Source organism: Dendrobium catenatum, unplaced genomic scaffold, assembly GCF_001605985.2.
Source record: "Dendrobium catenatum unplaced genomic scaffold, ASM160598v2 fragScaff_scaffold_698, whole genome shotgun sequence".
Classification (NCBI taxonomy): domain Eukaryota; kingdom Viridiplantae; phylum Streptophyta; class Magnoliopsida; order Asparagales; family Orchidaceae; genus Dendrobium; species Dendrobium catenatum.
The window spans coordinates 75,763-99,875 of record NW_021319160.1 but is presented as its reverse complement, the minus strand read 5'-3'; the positions used below and the strand labels follow the sequence as shown (position 1 = coordinate 99,875).

Genomic DNA, 24,113 nt, shown 5'->3' with positions numbered 1-24,113 from the left:
GTTTGAGTAAATTATTTGGAAGATTCAGTTTCGAACCAAATTCCATAACCAGATCTTGGTCCGTTAGTCAGTCTGTTCGTTCCGTGTCGCGGCCCGGTGCGAGCGGGATCTGCCCCGGATCGGGTCGGGTCGTGACAGCGTGGACTTCCTGGATTTCTCAACGTGCTAAATCTAATTGGCTTTCATCGGGTGAGGATGATTTGGGGTTCCTTTATGCCAGGATAAAGTCTAGGAAGAATGTTAATTCTTTGAGAGAAATTACCACCCCTCAAGGCCATTTTTCTTCCCCTCAGGATGTTACTTCTGTTATTATCCAACACTTTAATAGTTTGTTCAATGCCCCTATTCATGTTAAGGCCGATAACTTATCACTTCCCTTGGGCCAAGGTATACCCATGAATATGATCAGTTTGTTGGTTGCCCCAATCACTAATGAAGAGATTAAGGATGCTATTTTTTATGTTAAAAAGAATTATTTGTCTGACCCTAATGGGTTCACTTTTGAATTTTATATGGTTACTTGGCAGCTGATTAGGCTTCAAATGTGTAATGTGGTTAAAAACTTCTTATCTACGGCCCACCTTCCTATTGGGGTAAAGGCCACAGCCATGACTTTAATCCCCAAGTGCCCTCATGCCTCTAGCATTCGTGACTTTCATCCTATATCTCTTTGCAATATTTTTTATAAAATTGTGACAAAGATTATTGCCAATAGACTGAAATTCGTTCTCCCTCATATTATACATGAAAGTAGTCTGGTTTTATCCATAAGAGATGATCTTCTGATAACATACTTTTGGTGGCTAAAGCCCTTAGAGATTTCAACTCTAAAGAGAGCTCTTTCTATGCTGAGCTTGATATTATGAAGGCGTTTGATTCGGTTTCTCATGTGTTTATCTTAAATAGAATGAAACAAAAAAGCTTTCTAGAGCAATTTATTAAATGGGTGCCCAGGTGTATTACTGATGTTCATTTCTCTACTGTGTTGTACAGAAACCAACACAGTAGTTTAAGATAAACACATGAGAAACCCTTAGATGATACACTTATTATATGCTGATGACCTTCTTGTGTTTAGGGAGGCCTCTCCCCATATTGCTTCTTACCTAAAGAACTCTTTCGAGCTTTTTGCTGAAACGTCTAGACTTCACATTAACCCCTCTAAGAGCTCTATTATTTTCTCCCAAAATGCCTTTTCCAAATCTGATATCTCTGATATTCTTGGCATATCCCGTGTTGAATCCTTTCTTACTTACTTGGGGCTGCCTATCTCTCATAGGAGACTCAGGTTTTCTCACTTCCAACCACCATTGAGTAGAATTTCTACTTTACTTGATGGTTGGAAAGTTAAGTTTCTCTCTTTTGTAGGTAGAATTCAGTTCCTGAAATTTACCATTTCCAATACTATTGCCTATTGGATCTATGGAACTATTATACCCAAGTCATGCCAAATAGCTATATCTCAGCTTTGATATATTTTTATTCCATGGCCGCATTTATGAGAATAAACTACACTTAATTGCTTGGAAGGACACTGCTAAGACTAAATGCTTTGGAGGACTTGACATTCCCTCTTTTGAGTCTCTTTACTATGCTTTTGCTTGTTCTTTCATTTGCCGATTTTACAATGTTAATTCTCTTGCTGGCTCTTGTTTTAGAGCCAAATATTGCTCTCCCTGGAAGCAGTCCCCTTCATTTTCCTCCATGGATTGGAAATTTATTCATTCACTTGCTCAGAATATTAAGTGCTGTATTTCTCTTGTTGTTTCTCCTCACTACAAATTCTCTATGATGTGGGACCCTTGCTGTAACTTGAAATCCTTAGCTGACCTAGGATTTTCTCTCAATTTGATTCATCAGGAGGTTAAATATTTCATTACTGATAATTGGTGGATCCTTCCCCGCTCCTGGCATTACTCCTTCAGGGATGCCATTCTTGCGATACCTATTGTTGAGCAACCGGCTCTTGCATGGGAGGGCTCCAACAAACCTACTTTCAAAAGTTTTACTCTTAAATTCTTCTCTAACCTTGATAAGATTCACCGCATAAATACATTTGGCACAAAATTGCATGCTCTTAGATTTTCCTCCTTTGCGTGGATGTCCATTTTGGAAAGGCTTAAATGTGCTGACGTCCTCTTGGCAAGATCGATTGACATTTCTCTTACTTGTTCGTTCTGCTTGAATGCTCCTGAAAATCATAAACATTTATTTTTTTAGTGTGATTACGCTTTCTTTGTAATCACTACGGTCCTCCTTATTTTGAAGTGCTTTCTCTTAAGGCCGAACATTTTGCAAACATTTGATTTTCTAGATGGTCTTCATCAGTTTTCTTTGTTCGATAAAAAATTTTGCTTCCTTGCGGTCAATTGTTTTATCTATTTCTTATGGCGAGAGAAGAACAATTGGAGATTTGCTGGAGAACATGCCTCCCCATCTACTATTGTCTTTGTTGTTAAACATGCTCTCAATCTTAAGACTTCTCATTGGAAACACAGGGAGAATTTACTTTGCAATTTTGAAAGGCTTCGGTAATCGTTGTTTTTATTTTGGTTGGTTGTCAGGTTTTGTGGTTGCCTGGAAGGTTTTATGTTGTTCTGGACGATGATGACTGTAGCTAGCTTGTTGCTGTCATGTTTGAGCATTCGTTGGTTGGTTTGCTGTTTCATTTCGGGTTGGAGATTCTGGGCTGGCTTACTATGGAGGTCATCTTGCCATTCATCTTTTGACTTAGCTGGCCCTGTGGCAACCTGGGCCATCCAAATCCTTTTAAATTCTAATGTGATCTTGTTTGATCTCATGCTTTGGATGATGTTACGATTGGCTATACCCTGAGTCCTCTTTTTGGCCCAATCCCCCTCTCATTACTGTTTTTTTGTAATTTTGTTGGTGTTGGGTTTTCCTTTATGTCTGATTGCCTTTTGTCATTAATATACATACTTTGCTGAACAATTTCCCAAAAAGAAATAATTATAAGTTCTTGTATTGTAATTTTTATTTTTTAGAATAAAATTGGAAATATGTGCCCTTAATTAAAAAAAAAAAAAAAACTTGATAAGACGAGTCGGTCTCCCACTGAGTGCGGCGGAATCCATCCAATAGAGCGGCTTAACTTTTCCAACCAAAATTACTTTTCGTTATACAGTCCATCGTCGGCTTCTGGAATGAGATTCCTAGATTGCTCGCACAAAGCTTAAATAGAGGTCTACTAGCCTCTATTATCTGCTCACACTCTCAGCTCCTCTCTTCCTATCTTTGTCACCTTTGCCCCATTTTCGTTGCATGTCCAAGTTTGGTCCATCTTCAACCCCCCGATCCAACAACTGAAACCCTCAATCAAAGTGGAAGCAGACCGGCTGACGGGATCAAAGTCGGCTCTTTCGCCCAAGCAGGATGCTCGCAGGTAGAACCGGAAAACCATCGTACTTCTTTTATCTACTTGATCTTTCAGTAAGTTGACTTGTAATCACTTATCTTCTTCATTAACAGGATAGTTATCTTTAAATCATGTAGGTAATTGCTTTTTAAAAGTATCTTTAACTCGGTTTCTATACTTTTTCTCTCCTGAAATTCTTATTATTAGCGTTAATCGGTTATTCAGTAACATACTTATCTGTAGTTCCGCAGTAAATTGTTGTTCTGCCTTGTTATAAGGTAAGTGGCTGGAAAGTTTTCTTAGAATCTGCGCTCAATATGTTCAGCTAGCAGTGTGGTTTGTGAATATAATATACTGATAGCCTTAACTTTTTGGTTTGTTGGGTTTAAGGCTTTTCTTCAATGCGTTGGCCTTGCTGCTTTACAATTATCACGTTTTTATTGTTGATAGGAAGTATAATTCTGGCCAGGTGAACATTAAAAAAAAAAAATTAAAAAAAATATATATATATATATTAATACTAAAAAAATTAAAAGACAAACAAAGTATCAATTACTTGTTTGCGCTAACTTTTGGACCATATGACAAGATGTTGGCCAGATATAAAGCTTGCGAAGCACTTGAAATGAAATCAAATTTGGTTTATAAAGTTTGGAGGGAGCCATAAGTGTAGGTTTTTCATATTTGGTGAGTAGAAAAAAGGTTGGGAGAAGGTATTTTTTAATGCCAATAGTAGAGTTCCTGCAGTTTTGGGTTTCACTGAAGCAAGTTTAGTGACTGGATTGATACGGTTTAAGTACACCCTGAAGATAAAGTTCTGGTGGAAAAGTGAGCATGTGAGGGTGGAAAAATCTTTGCAATTTTGTCATGACCAATATGGGATTGGAGCTGACTCGATCTACTTTTTAAGCTTCTAACTTGTTTCTAATATAGGATAAGGATATTGTTTTAATGATTGTTTTGTGACTTATGAAATAAATTCTGTGAAAAATACTTATGTTTTGCTTGGTGGGAAATGTGAGCTTTCTGTGATTGAAATTCAAATAATAATATATATATATATATTGAAATTCTTAAACATTGTATCCATCAATTGACATTGCTTGATATCCAGAGCATCCAAGCTAGGTTTGACTTGCCTTTGGCAGTCGCTGAACAGAGTTATGGAGAGGAACATTTGCTGGCTCCTTATAGTACATGACCTTGTTCCTGTGTATCGGTTCTAATATGTTTTTTTTTTTAAACAAGTGTGTTAGTCCTAAAAAAAGAAAGCAAAATGCCAATTCGGTCTTGTGATTTTTTCTTTGGTACACACCTTGTGCTTATAAATGTATTCATCTAGTTTGTTGCGAATTCTACTCTTTTTTCAAGGCCCAACATTGAATCGAAAATGCAATTAACATAATGTATTAAATGATTCATGCTATGATTGTTCGACAAGTTTATGTTGGTTGTTGACTACCTAATATATCCCTCCACTTTTGTCACCCATGTCTTTGGACCCGACAACGACAATGTTATGGAAACTAAATGAGTTGGAAAAAATGCTAAGATGATTGATAGTTTATGATTTAAACTATGATATTTATATAGGAGTTATACTATAAATAGTATATGTGTGATTATAAATAAGAGTTTGAAAGATAATAGTTTAAAAATTAATAGAATTGAAGATATAATTATAACTTTAAAGATGGTTGTTGATGCTGAGATTATTAATATTATAAGTGCTTATATTTTTTGAGCAGATTTAGATGTGTTTAAAATTAAAATTTTGGAATGACTTAGAAGAATTAATACAAAATATACCTATTGAAGAATGTTTTTATTGGAAGAGATTAAATGAACATGTTGTTAGAATAATATAAGATTTTAAAAGTATTCACGATGGCAATAGATTTGGAGCGACTAATGAAGGTGGTCTGATCATATTAGATTTTGCTCTAGCTTATGCTTTTGTAATTGTTAATATCTTATTTAAGAAGAAAGAGAAATTTTCATCACTTATAAGAATGGATATAATAAAATTCAGATTGATTATTTTATCATAAAGAAAACTCAAATTGGTTTTCTCCCCTGTTTCATATTTTATTCTTATTTTATTCATTTACACTATTTTAGAAAGGTCATCTGATGACTGTAGACCTTAGCACATTTGTTGAGAGGTTTGATGGAGAAGTATAGAGCGAGTAAGGAGGATCTATATATATGATATTTATTGATTTAGAGAAAGCATATGATAAAATTTCAAGAGAAGTGCTCTGTAGGATTCTAGAAAATAATGGAATTAATAATGCTTATATTTAAGTCATTAAGGATATCTATTAGCTATGTTTAAAATTGCGCAATAAGAGGCGCGCCTCTGCGCAATTTGACCCAAAACTGCCTTGAGGCTTACGCAATTCCTCTCCTGGCAGAGGCGTACGCCTCACTTGCACTGAGACGTGTCTCAGAGGCGCAATTGCGCAATTCTGGCTGAGGCGTATACCGCCTCAAATATTGCCTAGTACACTCAGTATATGCTCGGTACCGCTCAGTATATGCTCGGTATAGCTAGGTATTTGCTCGGTACTGCTAGGTACATGCTCGGTACCGCTCAGTATATGCTCGGTACAGCTAGGTATTTGCTCGGTACTGCTAGGTACATGCTCGGTACTGCTCAGTACCGCTAGGTACATGCTTGGTACTGCTAAGGAACATGCTCGGTACCACTCGGTATCTTCCCATAAAAATAACTTACGAACTTCAAAAACAAATAGAACTTCAAAATTACTCTTACAATAAAATTTTGTTCCGGGGGCGCTGCCCCCGAAACCCCGCAGGGGCGTGCCGCTTGACCCGCGACCTGACCGGTCAGGTCGAACCCCGCCAGGGGCAGCGCCACCTTGGACCCCCGGCAGGTCCGGCATATTGTTCTATTCATCATCTTTAGTAATAGTTGTTAGTGTTAGTCTACTTGTTCATGAGTGCATGCTTTGATTGGAAGACATTGGACTCTATAGGAGAGGAGGAAGGGGTGAGAAGATTCCCTTGAAGACCCATTAGTGATGGGACATGATTGGATTATATATGTTCTTCTTAATGTACTTTGGGAGTTTTGATAGACTAATATTTTTGTGGTTTTGTATTTTGGGACATGATTTTATGCATTTATTTCTTACTTTCCCCTAATTTTAATTGTCATTTAGATGTTTTTATTGTATGATAGAATCTTACTATTTTTTACTTGCTAAAACCCTTAAATTCTCATTTACGCAATTCTTCATCGGTGAGGCTTACGCCTCACACCGCCTCGAGGCTTACGCCTCGCCTCACGGACGAAAAACGCCTTGAGGCTTATTTACGCAATTTTAAACCTTGGTATATAGAAGCTATTACTTGTTTTCAAACACAAGATGTTTTGATCAAATATTTTCCTATTTCAGTTAGATTACATCGAGGATTAGCTTAAAGCTCATATCTTTTTGCTTTACTCGTAGATGTTTTTACAAGACATTTGCAAGAGGATATACCTTGGTGTATGCTTTTGTTGATGATATTCTTCTAGTTCATAAGACTAGAGAGGGAGTTGAAGAACTTAAATTATGGATGTCAACGTTAGAGTCTAAATATTTTTGTTTGTGTAAATCTAAAACCAAATACATAGAGTGTAATTTTAGTTGTAATGGATCTAGTGGTGGGATTGCAACATTTGTTGATCAAGTCATTAAAAAGAGTGCATATTTTTGATATCTCGGATCTATTGTGAAAAGTTATGCTGAAATAGATGGAGATTTTATTAGAGAATTTAAGATGAATGGTTGAAGTGGAGGAATGCATCAGGCCTGTTGTGTGATAGAAAAGTACCCGTCAGACTTTAGGAAAAATTTAATAAGATGTGATGAGACCTGCAATGCTTTATGATGTAGAATGTTGGCCATTAAAAGAGAAGCATAAAATTAAATTAAGGCTTCATTTGGGACATTTTTCTTATTGCTTTCCAAAGAAGTTTTCTAGTACAAAAATTTCTAATTCAAGAAATTTTTATACTAAAAAGCTGCTTTAGAAAGAAGTGAAAAAACTTTCCCAAATGAAGCCTAAGTGTTGTAGAGATGAGAATGCTTAGTTGAATGAGCGGTTTTGCATTTAGAGACAAAATGCAAAATGGGTATATACGTGAAAAGGTTGGAGTAGCTCCAATGGAAGATAAGATTAGGGAGAGTCTCCTTAAGATATTTTGGTCACATAAAATGTCAGCTTTTCGATGACTCAGTTAGGAGAGCAGATGTATTAGATCAGACTTATGTTAAGACATATAGAGGTAAACTTAAAAAGACTTGGTGAAAAAGTATTAGAAATGAATTTCTTTTATTAGATTTAAATGATAATTTGACTCTTAATAGGACACAATGAAGAAAAAATATTCATATAGTTGACCTCGTAGTTGGATAAAGACTTAATGTTGTTGTTGTTGTTGCATTGAACTACTATCTTAGTTGTAATAGTAAGCCTATTGGTGTGGCATGCATGTGTCATGTGTAAGCAGAAGCATAGCATAATTGCATGTGGTGATGAGGAGGATTTCATTTTGAAGTTATAAACCAAACTAAGCTGTGTTTGAAGGTTAAAATAAGAGGTTTTTGGGGTACATATAAGTTTGATATGTACAGTGAAGCTGAAGGAAGTTCATTTTCTACTGATAATGATACTAGGTTTTGCAGATGGTTGAATTTAGGATTCTTTTGCTTTTCAAAAATATTTCCCTTTTGTCTATGTCTACTTAATATCTTCAATAATAAAGGTCATATTGTCATAGTGCGGGATTGAGAGTTACAAGAGAAAGTGGCTATGTGTGAACATAAGGCTATGCCGCCATGTATTAGCAATGTCTTGAACAAGAGCTAATAAGCTTATCATCCTTATTTATGGTTATAGATTTATTGAAAGAAATTTTTTCCTTTGAAGTTTGGGAGGTATGAATGACTGTCGGGCTTTTTTGCCTGCCTCTCCTCCATTTGCATAAGCATGAAAGCTCTTCCACAAACTGCAATCAGGCTTAACTTGACCAGCATCTGGGAATAGGTTTGAGACTAAATTCAAATCACCGAGACCAAACACATGGAAGAAAATAAAATGCACAAAAACTTAAAAGATTTTATGTAAATGCTCGCTCAATGATGACCATTCATCTTTCTGTTATAGTTACCCATATAATTGCAACGGGGAAGTTTTACAATGGTCAATTACACAATTTCACTCTCTCTTTGCATTTTTTAATCTCTCATGTGTATTGAAACCCAAATAACAGTAATCTTTTTATAATGAAAACATCAGCTAACCGAAATCACATTTGAAATCCCTAAAAACACTGAATGAAACAACTTGCAAATATTGTGTACTTTTCTGAGGCTATACCTCTAAATCTTTGGGAGGGGCCTTCTCGCCCCCATTGAACCCCTATGATGATCTTATTGCAAGGATCAATCCATACTTGGTCTTTTGGAAAGGCATTTTCATTGTTGGGCATCAATTATGCTCCACATTTTAAATAACACTTCACATAATAGAATCTACTTCAACCAAGGTTATCCAAATCCAGGACTAGTCCATTAATAGTTGCTTTGCCTGCTGTGGCTTTCATACAAAGTTATGAATTTCTTACAGATTATCAAACATTTAATAAAATGAATGATTGCTAATATCCTTTGTAGAAACACACCCTTCTTGATGCATAAGTTTGTGCATTCCCCTAATTCATTTTGGATGTTTAGACTATAATTTTATAAACATCACTTGCATGGTATCAATTCATCATTTTGAATGATTTGAACTTTTCAATCTTTGTGATCAAATGATCACAAAACATGATTTTGCATGCTGCGGTTAATAAGTGGTGAATACGTTCAGCAGTTTAAACCTTTAATTTTGGTGCTTTGAATTCCAAAAGGTTAAAAACAAACATATTGGAATAATAATTCAATTCTCTTAATTTCAACATAGGTTATAGTTATAAGACTCCATGTGGATGGATGGATATTGTCTTAGGAAGATAAAGCATTTGTTCTCTCAAACTGAGTGCAAGCTTCTGTCTTTCAAATATACGTTTATGACTATATATTACCTTCAACATTGTTAAAAGGAGTTTGGAAATAAGATCTTAGACATTTATGTTACTTTGAACACGAATTTATCTCACCAATTTTTTCATTGATGGTGTAGCTAGGATTAATTTGTTTTCTTTTATTTTGTAATAGCTTTGTCATATTTAATTTTTGGATGTTATGCCTTTGGATGGCTAGGCATCTCACAAATACGTAAAGCTTCAGTTTTCCTTCATAAAACCCAATTTCTAGATTATTATAAAGTCTTTACTTAATTTAAGATGGGCTACCTCAGACATTACTTCTTTAGCAAGCGTCTGTTTGTAATTCTCATTACATAGTCCTCTAGAGCAGATATAAGGACCGAGAAAGGATTTTTCTTTTGCATTTTAGAGCAAGAGTCACTTTCGCTTAATGCTCTTCTATCTGTGTCTATAAAAGTGAGAGCTTGTTTTTATATTCAACACTAATCTGGAAGTTCCTGGTGTCAACTAGCACATGCTAAATTTCTTATATGGCACTATCCTAAGTTGATCTTGCATTCCGTGTTGGATCAATTAATATATTCCTCAACATTCCACCATATTATGGGGCTTAGTAAATATTCTCAAATGATTTTCAACCCTTCAAATATGATTTCATTTGCTCTGTTCTTTTTTTTTTTTTTTCTTTTCTTGTGATAAGTCTTTTGGGGGAGAACCATTGTGATTTTTCCTGTTTTTAGGAATACATTTATATCAGAGATATGTTTAACTTCTTTTTAGCATGCTTGATGAAAAAATAGATCCATTTTTTGCTTTGAGTTGCTGGATTTTTACGGCTTAGTACATTTATACAGTATGGCGCATTAGGCTTAAGATTGCATGAGAAGTTCAAAAGTTTTTGCATACTCTTCCAACAATAAGATGATATTTATGCAATGGGTTAACCATGCATGTTCAATGCTTCTAGTTTTGGTTAATTTGAACCAAATTTATGGAGAAGGATTTAATAGAAATCATGATGAAGATCAAGGAGAATGGGTAAATGAACGGTTTTATGCATGGCATTTGTGCAAAAAGCAATTACATGAAGTAATAGTTGATACCACTTCTAGTAGTCAACTAGAAGGATGACTCATTAGACTAACTACATATAGGTGGGAGTAGACTAATAATTATCTTGATGGTGATGATATATTAATTTTAGTAAGTAATGGTGTGATTTTCTTTTTATATATGCTCTAGCATGATCATACCATCCCAAAAAAAATGCTGAAATTCAGTTCCTAATTAGTTTAAGTGCATGGTGTTAATGAATCACTAGTGTATTGTTTCCTTATGGTGTTAATAAATCACTACCATGTATTTTTGCCTTCTTTACTGGGTGTATTGATACCTTTGTTTCAGCAAGTTTATCAACAAATTGTTTCCATCCTTTAGGGTGCTTTCAGCTTTAAAAAGAGCATTTTTTAGGTGATTTAGGAACTTTTGATTAAAGAACAGCCTAATGGATTCTGCAAATGCTGCCTTATTAGCTCAAATTTGTTTTGAGATAAATTCCACCTTTTTTTTAGAAAACCAACCATGTTGAAATTACATCTTATTTTAGTTCTTTCTGTGGCATGTCCTTCTTCAATGAACAAATTAAGCATATTTTTTGTCGTTCTTTATTCAATAGAATATCATGGAACTTTCAGAAAGCTCTGCGTGAAGTTTGTATGTTTGAAGTAAGATTTATTCTCATGCTTCAAATTTCTTTGTCAATTACCTTTGTTGTTCAGTAAGATCTGATAGAAATGAACTTTCATGATTTTGTTGTGTCGTCGTTCTCAAGATTTACTCTCATGCTTCAAAATTCTTTGCTGATTACCAAGTTTAATATTGTCTGACAGAAACAAACTTCAATGAATGTCTGCTGTAACAGGTTCAAGTTTTGACTATGATAAATTGCGCCAGGAAGCTCAGATCCGATGGCTGAAACCTTTAGAAGTTTTCTTTATATTAAAAAACCATGAGAGATACCAAATTGAACAAGAAACTCCTGAAAAACCACTTAGTAATATTTCTGTCTTGTATATGGACATTTCTTCCTGTCTTGTACTCCTTTCTGCTAGTAGTGAAGATGTAAATATTGCCACTATTGTTTTTTACAGGTGGCTCTTTGTTCCTTTTCAACCGTAGGGTTCATAGGTTTTTCCGAAAGGATGGTCATGTGTGGAGGAAAAAGAGGGATGGTAGAGCAGTCGGTGAAGCTCATGAGCGCCTGAAGGTTTGTCCATGATTTTTTTATTGTTTTTTTTTTTCAAAGTTAAAGTAGAGGCCTCACCGACAGTAACAATTTGGCTGCATTGTTTTGACATGAAATGTCACGGGTTTGAAGTTGGAAAGCTTTTATGTGTTGGTAAGGCTATTTATACTAGAACCACAATAGACGTCCGCTTATTTTATCAAAAGTAGCCGTGACATCCAGTATCATCGTTTGGAAACTGCTCGTTCTCTATTTCTTTAACAAAAAAGTACATGGGCCATTGAGTTGCCTGCAGTTTCATTGCTTTGATAAATACTTGGCATGCATACCGTATGCAGCATACTGATGCGGCTGGCATAGAATTATAGGATATTAAGTTAGTTTAAGGCTTCGTTTGGGACAGCTTTCTTACTGCTTCTTAAAGCAACTTTTTAGTATAAAAATTTTAATTTTTAAACTAAAAAATTGTTTTAAGAAGCAATAAAAAAGCCAAATGCAATTGAGGAAATGAATCAAAGAGCGAAATAAAAAAAAGGGGTGAAGAGTTGCATCTCTTTCGAAACCTGCCTCCAAGTTGGCCCCATATTACGCATTTGCTGCCAAACGAAGCAATAGTTCGTTCAAAAATAAGGTAACCACTTGATCATTTCTTTAAAATAAATGGCAAAAATGATTAGAGGGAGGATTTTTCGAACTTCTTCTTCCCTTTCTCTCGATAGATCATACAATCCAACCTCCACGTCGGCCTCCGCTTGAACCAACTCGCCTCGATGCGCTAGTCGCCGCCTAGGTCTGATCAAGCCGACCAAAGCCGTAGCCTCCTATTCGCGAACCACATACTCCACCGAAGCCACACCAGTCTATCGTCGGCCAGCTTCCATCCTGACATCCAAGTCGACGCCTTCATCTGACTGTGAAGCCCTAGCCGACAGAACTCATGCGATCAATCTATGAGTCCCACTCCCCTGTTCGGCCTCCTGTGAGTCGCCCAATCTTTCGCCTCCAACCGTGCCCAATGCCTCATATTCACCACACAAACATTATATTGGAAGCAAATGAGATAACCGGAGTGACTTGTTAGTTTTCAATCGTGAAGAATTATATTTCCAGTCAAAGGGCCGGTGGAGTTGTGGGTGGCATATATGAAGTAAATGTCAGAAATCTGCTAGCTACATGTGCTCTACCTGTACAATTTTGCTCATGGAAACAAGTGAGAATGCTGATGACGATAAGGATGGAGTAGATTTTAATGACTGTAGTTGTCTAGAGTACCTTTTTTTAAGGACTACTGGATAGAGTGAAATGAAACTGTCGGCTTCTCCTAATGAGTTTCCACAAACTATTATGAAAGAATTAAGTGATTCATTTCTTTCGATGGATGTCACTTTTGGCAAAAGTTGGCAAAAGTGAGCCAGATAATAAATCTTTATCTGAGGAGCTAATATCACAATCTAATAGAAAGGATGCAGTTTGTAGACGATCAAAAGCTTTCAGAGGGAAAGATAGAATCTGTAGAGCAATCATGTAATTCAGAATTGATTGATCAGGTCCAACAAATCTCAGAATTAACAAAAGTTGAAGATACCAAGCCAACATCCATTGTCCTGAAAGAGGAACCTAGAACAAAAGATAGTGCAGCTTCTACCTTAGATGTTAATGTGGTGGCAGATTTTCAAGCTTTTGTTTGGATAATTAAAATGATTCTTATCTAATTTAATAAATTATAATAAATAATAATTTCTAAAAGGTAATGAAGACCCGCGCCATCGATCTTAGATCTGGGCGGATGGTTTTAAAAAAAATTGAAGACCTCGTGCCGTTGATCTTAGATCCGGGCAAGATGGATCCAAGTCGAAGATCCTACGCCGTTGACCTTAGGTCCGGGTAGAAAGAAATTATGGCAGATGCCGTTCCGATTTCTCTGTCGGTGGGGAGGAGATGTCGGGAGGTTGCCGAAGTTTCTTAGGAAGCTACATAAAATTTTTAGAGTAATTATTGAGCAATTAAATTTGAATATTTGATTAATCAATTAAAAATTTTTAATTAATCAAAATTAATTGAAATTAATTGATTGATTATTTTAAAGAAAAATTCAAGAGCATTTGAAATCAGTAAGCTTTAAAATACGAGAGCTTTAAATTTTGAGAGTTTTCAAGTATGTGAGTTTTGAAAATTGAAATTAATATTATTAACTAAAAAATTTTGATTTTTAGTTAATTGATTAATCAATTAAGCGTAAAAGAAAATGCAGGCAGAGAAAATAATGTTTCCAATAATCAGACATATACAAGCTCTCAATACAATTCTCACAAACCCTCCAATAACTTTCAATTCAATACATCTCTCAAATTAATACAACTTTCAGAACCTCCATAGAATTTTCCAAAGATCCCTCATGTATGAGCTCCTACAGCTAATTGTGGACTCTATCCTCTGCAAGCCCCGGCTACTGCAACTACTGACTACGAACACCTGCAAACAAACAAATGAAGAGTCAGTATATCATAAATAAATTGATTGAATGCTGATAAATCTAAGCTAATGCAGGTAGAACAAAATACTGAAAAGCAAGAAAAGCTAATTACGAAAAAACTACTAGAGCAATAGTGCTAGAAAAAAAAACGGGTAGAGTAGTGGACTACTGTAGTTAGAAAAAAAATAACAAGCACAGAACAACTAAAACACTAACTCAGTGTCAAAACCCCGAAGTGTCAAAATCACAAACTCAACCAACTCAAACAAGTTCAGAACAATTCTCCAAACAATCAAATTTAAACATTTGGGCAGCCTTGTTTATAAAAACTTGGTTATAAGACCCACTACCCGACAACTTTCAAAGGAAAGCAGCAAGTCCGACTTTAAGGGAAAGTTTTAGGTAAAATTGATCTAACCCCTAACCCTCAATTAAAACACCGGCCACTTCTAATAGAAGCCATAAGTCCGACATCTGAGGGAAATATTTAGGTAATAACACAACCCTAGACACTCACCCGGGCATCTTAATCTATAAGGCTAGGTTGTAAGACCAATCACTCGGGCCACTTAGCTTACAGGGCTAGGTCGTAAGACCCATAATTAGACAACTTCTAAAGAGGCACTAAGACCCATCCAACTGAAATATTCGGGTTACCCTTAGTAGAGGTTGTAAGTCCCACTAATTGGGCCTCTTTCTAATAAAAGCCACAAATCCCTATCCAAATCTAGTCACACGGACAACTCTTATTAAAAAATTAAGGCAAAAGCCTAAAGAAAAAATTTCATCTTTAAATAATATTTTGAAATACGGTAATTATGATTCTTATGTTGAAAGCATGTAGAATTTCTATTGTAGGATCTCCTACCCAACTAATTAAAGACTTCGGGCATCCTAACCTGTAAAGCGGGCTAGATTGTAAGACCCACCAACAGATCACTTCTAAGTGAAGTTGTAAGTCTCATGTGTTAGGGATACTTTTAAAATAAAGTATAACAACCTTAACGCTCCTACAAATAACCAAACAACTTCTAAGGAAACCACTGAATCTTCAAACCAACCTTCCAATCAAAATTTATTGGCATTTTAGTCTAAAAGGATTAAGTTATAAGACCCGCTTTTTAGGCTATTTCCTAAGAGAAGTAATAAGTTCTATCTAAATAATTAAAACCTCTGGGCAGCCTCACTGTAGAGTTAGGCTGTAAGACCCATCCTTGGGCAACTCATAAATAGCCATTCCAAATCAAATCCCCGGGCTACTTTCTACGAAAGTCGTAAATCCCAACTCAAATCTAAATATCTGGGCTACTTCCTAAAAAAGCCATAAGACCCGCTCTAAACCAAATTTTTGGGTTACTTCTAAATGAAGTCATAAATCTCAAACTAAAATAAATTTATGGGTATTCTAATAGTTGTAAACCCCAAACCCCAAACAAAAAAAAAAATTAAAACTAAAGCCCACACTTAACCACCTCAGTATACTCGGGATCCCTGAGAGGAGGCAACCCATGACTGCTAATCAGATTTCTTGGACACTACAGTCAATGATTGTTAGTATTGGTAGATCGAAATCTACGGTATACCCGGGACGATAGAACCATGTGATCTTGATCAGATTTACCTCCACTTCTTCTACTAATGAGACTAAAATTATCTAAAATTTGTTCATCCTTAATCGAGAGTTCTCTCTTACGTAGTAAGAGGGGTAATTAACTATGAGTGCTTGCACTCATAGGAAGTAACGACCCCAGATCTTTAAACCCTTACACTACCCTCAGGGGAAATCTGGTTAACTACAATCTAACTTAAGGGAAATATAATCATATAGCTGCAAAGCGAGATTCATGCATTCGTGCCATTTTTTTTGAGCCAACACCCAAACGAAGCCTAAGTTAGAACCAAGCCGTTTCTAGGATCTGTTTTGAAGTTGAGGATCCTCTAACATTATTCTGTTCTGTTATAGTCTGATAAAAATAGGGAAGGATTTGAACCCGTTAAACTGCCTTGGCACGTTTTAGAATACTGGGTATATTTTGTTCTAACATTGGATGCTAGTTGATAGGATACCGCTTGCAGCAGCAAAAGCATTTAGGTTGCAAGTAATGTCATTGAACGTATCCTAAAAGTAGAGTTACTGCTAGATGGCAAGCTATCATAATATTATAAATTTTTAATGAACTGCCTGAGTCAGGTGGTAAGATGTTTATCACTGTTGACCTTGTGCTATGGTTGGGTTCTTAGTCATCTCAATGGGAGTTCCAAAATAACAAGAAGCTATAATTTATTTAGTAAATCATGTTATTTCAGCCTGATATACTCTGACACATATTTCCCTTTACTAAAAGTTTATTGTGAATCTGAGCAATGGCCATGTCTATTTTTATAATTAATAATTCAATAAAGAAAGTTTGTGGTGGCTTTTACGTAATTTCCATATTTTCAAATCGTTGATCAGTGTGGGCTCCGAAAATTCGGCCCAGGCCTCCGCCCGCTTTTTTGCTTTTTATTCGGCGAGCGAGTTTTAACGGAATAAGTTCCGGGGTAAATTTTGGAAGGCAGATGAGTTTGTAAATAAGACATTACCCAGAGATTTCTCCCTCATTTTGTGAGTACTTTATAATCTGAGTTCTGGTTTCATATAGGCGCAAGCCCCTATAGTTAATTACCCCTCCCGATAACGAAAGAGAACTTTCGATTAAGGCTAGTCGTCAATCCGATACGTAGAAATACGTGTTATCTGGCATATAGTAGCAGCATTGATGTTTGGAATTTGAGATTTTATTGAGAATTTGAAGATTTGATATTTAAAATTAGAGAATTTCACTATCTTGCACTTAAAGCGGATGGTGGAGGATTGGATATAGACCCGATCAAGATCCTATGGTTCCGTCCTCTTGGGCCATCGTGGTCCCTGGTCTACTTAGTCAGAGGAGGTAGTCGACCCAAACTGACAGAAAAATCCTTGTTGGCAGCCATGGGTTGTTTCGTCCAAGGAGACTTTGTAGATCTGGGTTGGATGTTTATCTAAGGGGACAAATTTGAATCCACCTTAGCTAACAGAGGGCTTTGTGCCATATCGATCATATCCTATTGATTCATATCTCAATGATTTGATGCCAATAAGGAGCGTATTGACTCTGGCCATAATCGGCATTTTGTAGTGCCATTTGGAGCAAAACCACTGGGTTCAGAGGGCCCCGGGTCATAACCGTTTATCCTGCGGTGTCATTTGGCAGCAAAACCGCCGGTTAGAGGACACGTACCACATCCTTACTGGTAGGAGATTGTTTGAGAATGGATCCTAGTGATATTTTCGACCAGGCATTAGCTCTATGTGAGCTGAAGTTATATTTGAATTTAGCCACCCCAGCAAACTTTTGTGGAGGGTGGATGGATTGTTCTTTTAGTGATTTGATGGATTATTTCAATTTTAAATATATGAAATTTAGAATGATTTTAGATTTCTTGGACATTGTGGAGTTTTGGATTTCAAGAGTATTTGGGATGACATTTTGAATTATTTAGAATAGACCCCTCCAGTTGAGATTTTCTGTCAACACGGCTATCATCGGGGTGAAGGGGGGTTATTTTCATTTAAAGCTTGAACCTTGTTGACCCTATCAACCTGCCAATAGGGGATCAGGTTTCATAGACTTTGTGCCTTAATTAGTGAATTCTCATTGTTATAGGCCTTGAAGGCCTAATATGAATATGTTAAGACAAATATACTGGCCGCTACAACTGCATATTTGTTTGATGGTTCGAACCTTGTCAACTCCTATTGATCCGTATAGAAGAATCATGTTTGAACTTGAGTTCACTTATTGACCCGCGCAGCATCCCTAGACATCACGTGTGTACCAATAACACGCTCGTCGGGGCGCATGCGGGTGTTTGGGGGCATTTTATGATTATTTATTGAACCTTGTCGACTCCTACTTGCTTAGTAGGATCGGGTTCAAATTTATTGACCTGCGTAGCATCTCTAGACGTCACGTGTGTACCAATAACACGCTCGTCGGGGCCCATGTGGGTGTTTGATTTTACTTGCCCCTTTCGTGTACCTATGTGTATACAAACTATGGTGCACGTGCGGTGGTATTTTGAAATATTTGTAAAACGTCTTCTGTCCGCTTGTATGAATATTGCAGATCCAGTGGCGTGGCGTCATAGGTTCTCCACTATTGCTGCTTGTAGGTAGGTAGATATCTTCATTCACATATTAAAATCGACTACAGGATACTGCATACAATGAAGTTTTTTTGTATCTACCCAAAAATGATATGTTGTTCCTATATATGTATTCATGAAGAGCCCGTATATATTGCAGATTTTTTACATTTGCTTGCAGATATCGAGTTGAATATATAATGGGCCTCTTTCAGTAGCTTGTGAGTATTTATATTTGTTGTAGTCACTTTGCACTCTGCTTGTGGACAATGTATTGGGTGCCAATGGTCTCCCATAGCAGCTTGCAGGATTTGGTATTTGTCGTAGTCCTTTTGTATTTTGCATGTGAATATCACGCTTGGCGTACAATGGATCTTCTACGATAACTCGTAGGAGCCTACATCCACTGCATATCTTTCATCTTTGCCTGCACTGAATCAATGTATTTCATAACCATTGATTGTTTATTGATTGCAAATATGCTGTATCATTTGTTATTCGTTGTTGATTGTCATCGTTGCACATGTGTATGTTTGATACAATTGGTGTATTTGATTGTGCGTATTTCAATTCTTCCAGCAACTGTTGCCTGTATCCTCAAGACACTACAAGCTTCTGTCAAATTCATTATTGTTGATAGAAAATTTACACTTTTGTTGTAGTAGCTTTCATGGGTTAACTACAACATTCATTGTAGCTCTTATACGATAATCATTCAATTGAGGTGATGATTCCTTTTGATTGTTGCTTGGGGATGAATCATGTTTACAAATCAGTTATCATGCTCCTAGGGCCCTCATATAGTGACTTTGAGGGCAAGCCATGCCTTTCATAATCTCTTTTTCTATTTGACTTGAGATTATTGTAATTGATTTATTCTTTCATTTTCATAGGCATATTACAAGAGAGTTGTTTTTTCAAATATTTCAAACTCCACAGGATGCTATTTAGCTCATGTTTAAGATATCTTTTGCATTTGTTCACTTGATCCTTGCTTGAGTTCAAGTAGCAAGCTCAAGTTATAATTCAAGTTCTCATTTAGCATAAGCCCCATTGCTTGTAAGGCTCAATACGTTTAACTATATTTGGATCTTATGTTTGTAACAAATAGGCATGATTGTTTGCATGTAGATTGATTTGTTTGAACGATTCGAGATAATTTCACCTCATCATTCCTTGCTTATATATCTCTTGAAGACTTAGTCTTCATTCACTTATCTTTGATTTCATCATTTTATGATTTATGACTTTCGCTTCCAAACATTAGACTTTTAGTTTAAGATTTAGATCATTAATTCAAAGTCCGCTTCCGACTTGAGCTTAATACCAAGTCCAAAATGAGTCTTCTTCATTGTCATCTAAAGTGCAAGTCCTCTATTGTTCAAAAGTTTGCAAGTTCTTCCTCACTTGATTCAAGTTTAAGCTCATGAATCTCTTATGCAGCTCATTTGAGTTCAAGCTCTTTGTTCTATTATTCAAGTCCAAATCAAAATCTCCGGCTGTCCTTTCAATTCAAATCATGTCTTTGCTTATTTAAAGTTTATATTCAGTTAGATTTGAATTTATTTAAATCAATTGCATCAAGTCCATAAGTCCTAAATTGTTTCAAGTCATTGTCTTATTTAAGACAATTTCGGCAGCCGCCCATTTAGGATAAAAACTAAGAGGCCACCTACCCGCCACGTCAAGAAAGACGTATACGGTTGGTGTTTATGAGACACCGCGGCGGTGATTTTGTTTGTCATCCACCACGCCAAGAAAGGCGTATATGGATTTTTAAAAGCATTTTTTTGAAAAAGTAGTTTTTGTTGTCCCGCCGTGCTAAGAAAAGCACGCACAGGGATCGTCTACTTCGCTGTAAGCACCGGACCAAGTTCCCTCTAACCACGCTAAGAAAAGCGTGCATAGGCAGTCCCTTGGCTCGCCACCAACACCGAAAAAGGACTTTAGGGGGGGGGGGGTTTACTCGCCTCGCCACAACAACCGCGATGAGCTCCCTCCCACCGTGCTAAGAAAAGTGCGCATGGGTGGTTATTCATCCCGTTGCAAGTGCCGAGGGTGGGTTCTCCCAAGTTTAGGAGGTTATACCTTGGCGACTAGCGATGTAGAGGTGGCACGAGGATCAAAACAAGAGAGGCAAGAGGACCTAATTTTTTATTAATTAATTATAGTTAATTAATTAACTAATTATAAGTAATTAATAATAATTAATTATAATAAAAAATAATTAACAACAAATAATTACTCATGATTATTATAATTAATACTAATTAATTAATTATGATTAATTGATTATAATTATAATTAATTAATAATTATAACTAATCAATATTTAATTATAATTAGTAATTAATTAATAATAATTAATTAGTTATAAATAACTATTAATTAAAAATATAAAACATGATCAATTATAATTAGTGAAACCTAATTATAATTAATAATGTTTAATAATAAAAAGAAATAAAAACTTCCTCCCTCATATTCTCTCTGTTTCGGCACATCTACAGTATTTGGCCGAAAAAGAGCACGCGAATGGGAGAATTTTACCTTCACAGCAAGCCGGCTCCTGTTGTCAGTCCCGATCAGAATGTTTTGACTTCACCGAGAGAAAGGGGAGGCCGCCGAAGGCGTCAGTTAGGGCAAATTTGAGGAGGTCTTGGCTTGAAGAGGTAAGGAGAGCTCTCTGTCTCTCTCTCTCTCTCGCGTTCAAAGAGATCGGGAGATGCGTCGGGTTGGAGGCGACGGGAGCTTTGGGTTCATGAGATCTAGGTGTCGGCTATGAGGGATTTGAGAAATTGGAGTTGGGCATGGAAGAGGTTTATGGGATCTAGAGTTTTGACGTTGGCTTGAGCTTCGGCAGAAGGGGTTCGATCGAGAGGGAGGAAGAGAAGCGGGGGTCTCGTGCATGGAAAAGGGTTATCGGGAGAGCAAGCAGCTGAAGACTTCATTCGGTTGGGTATTTAACGACACAGATGAACCTCCTCGAGCGGGGATTGAGCAGGAATCGCGGGATACGACTCAAATGGTGCCGAATCAGCACGACTTCAGCAAGATTCGCTGATTCGATGGGTTTGAGGCATGTATGGAGGATTTTTTTTTTTGCTCTTTCTCCATAGGTTAACAATCAGTCAATGAATTCTTGGGATTTACGTGTGATTTGTTTGTATTTTTTTATTGCAATTATTGGCATTATTGTGTTAATTTCATATTGGTATTACCTGATTTCCTAATGAGCAAACGTTGTTGCATTACACTAAAATATCCAGGTTGGGAATGTTGATGCTCTCAATTGTTACTATGCTCATGGGGAGCTAAATCCCTTTTTTCAGAGACGGAGCTATTGGATGCTGGATCCGTAAGTTTATACATGTCTGAATCTTCTATTGATGTTTTTTTATTTGTTAGAATCTTCTTGTTTAGGAGTCCTAAGTTCATGATTTCGTTTGTATTCACTTGTCCTGATGGCAAGACACTTTGCTGTTTGGAACTATATGAATTATTCCATATGCTTGATTTGATCAGTATCCACATGAATATTGTTCGTTAAATGCGAATAAAAAAAAATAAGAGAAGCTGCTTTTGTTTTGAAATCAAAGGGGCGTGATCAAAAGCTGGATAAAAGTTAGGCTTATGGCTTCTTTTGTTTGATATGCATATCAGGTTGAATCTAAAACCTTTTTTTTTATTTTTTATTCTTTCTTGGTAAGTAATTTGATCTTTCTTGTAGCCGTCCCCACATAGTGGGATAAAGGCTTGATGTTGTTGTATGGTTATTGTTTTGTCTGCAATTGTCACTTAAATATAAAATGTGGTTAAATACTCAAAAATGTCAATAAAGCATGCTTATTCACACTTTAAAATTTTGATTAAATGTTAATATTTAATTACCATTTTACAAAAGTTTTAATTACTTTCAAATAATAGAAGATTTCACCTCAACAAAAATGTCAGCCCTCAAAAAGAAAAAACATTTTCCCAAATTATCTTAAATAAAAAAGTGTTGTTTGTTTTTTTATAAAATATGAAAAATTTGTAAAATTTATATGATATTTATAAAAGATATGGATAATTTTTGTATATTAAAAATTAAACTTATAAATTATATGTCATAGATTGGAGATAGAGAAAGTTGAGCAAGAAGTCAGACTATTGTGTCAAATATTGTCTAAGTTTATGGATTTGTAGTTGTATATTAGGGAAAAAGATCAAAATGGCCTCTTGACTTTTTATGAAAGATCAAAATGATCTCCAACTATATTAAATGATCATTTTGATCTTCAACTCTTTCATCAGATGTCAAATAATGATTATTCAAGCTTAAATCATTCCGTGGTCTGAACTAGCAGCTTAATGCAATGTTTTCCTTTCTTGTTTGTTCTCTCCTTTTTACACCTGACTATTGTGCTCTTTTTGGTTGTGCTTTACATTATATCTGCCCATTTATAACCTGCTTCTTGTTACTCATAAGATGTTGATTTTCACTTTTGAGAAGAGGATTATACTGTTTGCATGAGCTTTTGTTGGCCTGTTACATACATTGAGATGAATAAATAAATCCTTTATAACACAACTTTCTTTCTCTTCTCAGGGCTTATGACCACATTGTCCTTGTTCATTACAGAGAAGTGTCTGAGGTTTGTTTCCTACTCTCACAAATATTTTTCTTTCGATTTACCATGGAACATAAGTTTTTAGCTTGTAATTTGTTGATCCTTATACTAACATACTCTCAGAAAGGACTCATAATATAAAATATTTCAAGTGGAAATTGTATATAACATAATCTAAATTCTTTGAGCAAGAGCTATTTGGTAATTCGTCAATCAAGAAAGGAAACAACCTTATTGGTATAACTAATATAACTTTCACATTAGCCAAATTTCAAACTGAACTACTTTGGGCCCAAATTTGATAAAAATATAAAAAATATGAAATTTCACAAAATCTAATTATTCATATAGATTTATCATTCAAAATTTAAAGTAAGATTCATCCATCATCCACAACCGTTTGTCAATGTTAATAAATTTAAGAATAACCTTAGCTCATAAAGAACGTATGCCTTATTGAGTGTATCGCTACGATTCATTCTCAAACAGTCTTTCGTCAGTAAGGGCATGACACATGCCTTCTAGTTAGCAATTTCGCTATCAAATGGAATCACATGTAACTGATTATGATCATAGCCATCTAACTAGGTGGTTTTGTTCCGAAATAACACCATTAAGTTATGGTCATAACTATAGCCCGCAATATGCCCATTAGTTAAAAATACTCTTGAGTAATGAATCATATGATGCACTTGATATGACTACAAATTTCTTTGTTAGGTAAGGTTGACTTAAAATTTATCTCATTACACAAATATCCACCTCAAATCTATAAGGTACTCCCAAATAAGGCAACATATAGCTATTGACAAGGATCTTTCAGTAAAGTTGTATTGACTATCTCTTCTGATTAAGTAGACTATGGACAATGAAAACCTTGGATGACAAAGTCATGAGATTTTGATCAATTTTGTCATCAATTCTCGACCATTCGCTTTAAGTGGTGGTAAATTTCAAAATCACAATATCAAATTTGTTTTTTCCATTTGCTCGCTCAATATCTACTGTCTATCTTACGACTAACCTTAATTGAAGGTTCTCTCTCATCATCGGGAGGGGTAATTAATTATACAGGCTTATGTCTATAAGAAACCTGAAAATATATCATAAAGTTCTTGAACAATAAGAGCGAAATCTTTAGGTAATGTCTTACCTTCAATCTAATATGCCTT

The 24,113-nt window shown here is 35.8% G+C and overlaps 1 protein-coding gene across 3 annotated transcripts in view; it reads left to right on the top strand.

The window, feature by feature from the left end:
- The first annotated feature begins 3,083 nt into the window (after window positions 1-3,083).
- Window positions 3,084-24,113, top strand: part of LOC110097415 (calmodulin-binding transcription activator 4-like) — a 70,331-nt gene continuing 49,301 nt past the window's right edge. Inside the window, exons 1-5 of one of the 3 annotated variants that reach the window (XM_028695856.1) lie at window positions 3,084-3,403; window positions 11,330-11,493; window positions 11,591-11,706; window positions 21,598-21,686; window positions 22,920-22,965. In XM_028695856.1, the coding sequence (XP_028551689.1) occupies window positions 11,346-11,493; window positions 11,591-11,706; window positions 21,598-21,686; window positions 22,920-22,965 (399 nt within the window). In that variant the 5' untranslated portion in view covers window positions 3,084-3,403; window positions 11,330-11,345. Of the gene's footprint in view, window positions 3,404-11,329; window positions 11,494-11,590; window positions 11,707-12,235; window positions 12,317-21,597; window positions 21,687-22,919; window positions 22,966-24,113 lie in introns of those variants that run through there. The other 2 variants (XM_028695857.1, XM_028695858.1) reach the window with 2 other exon arrangements.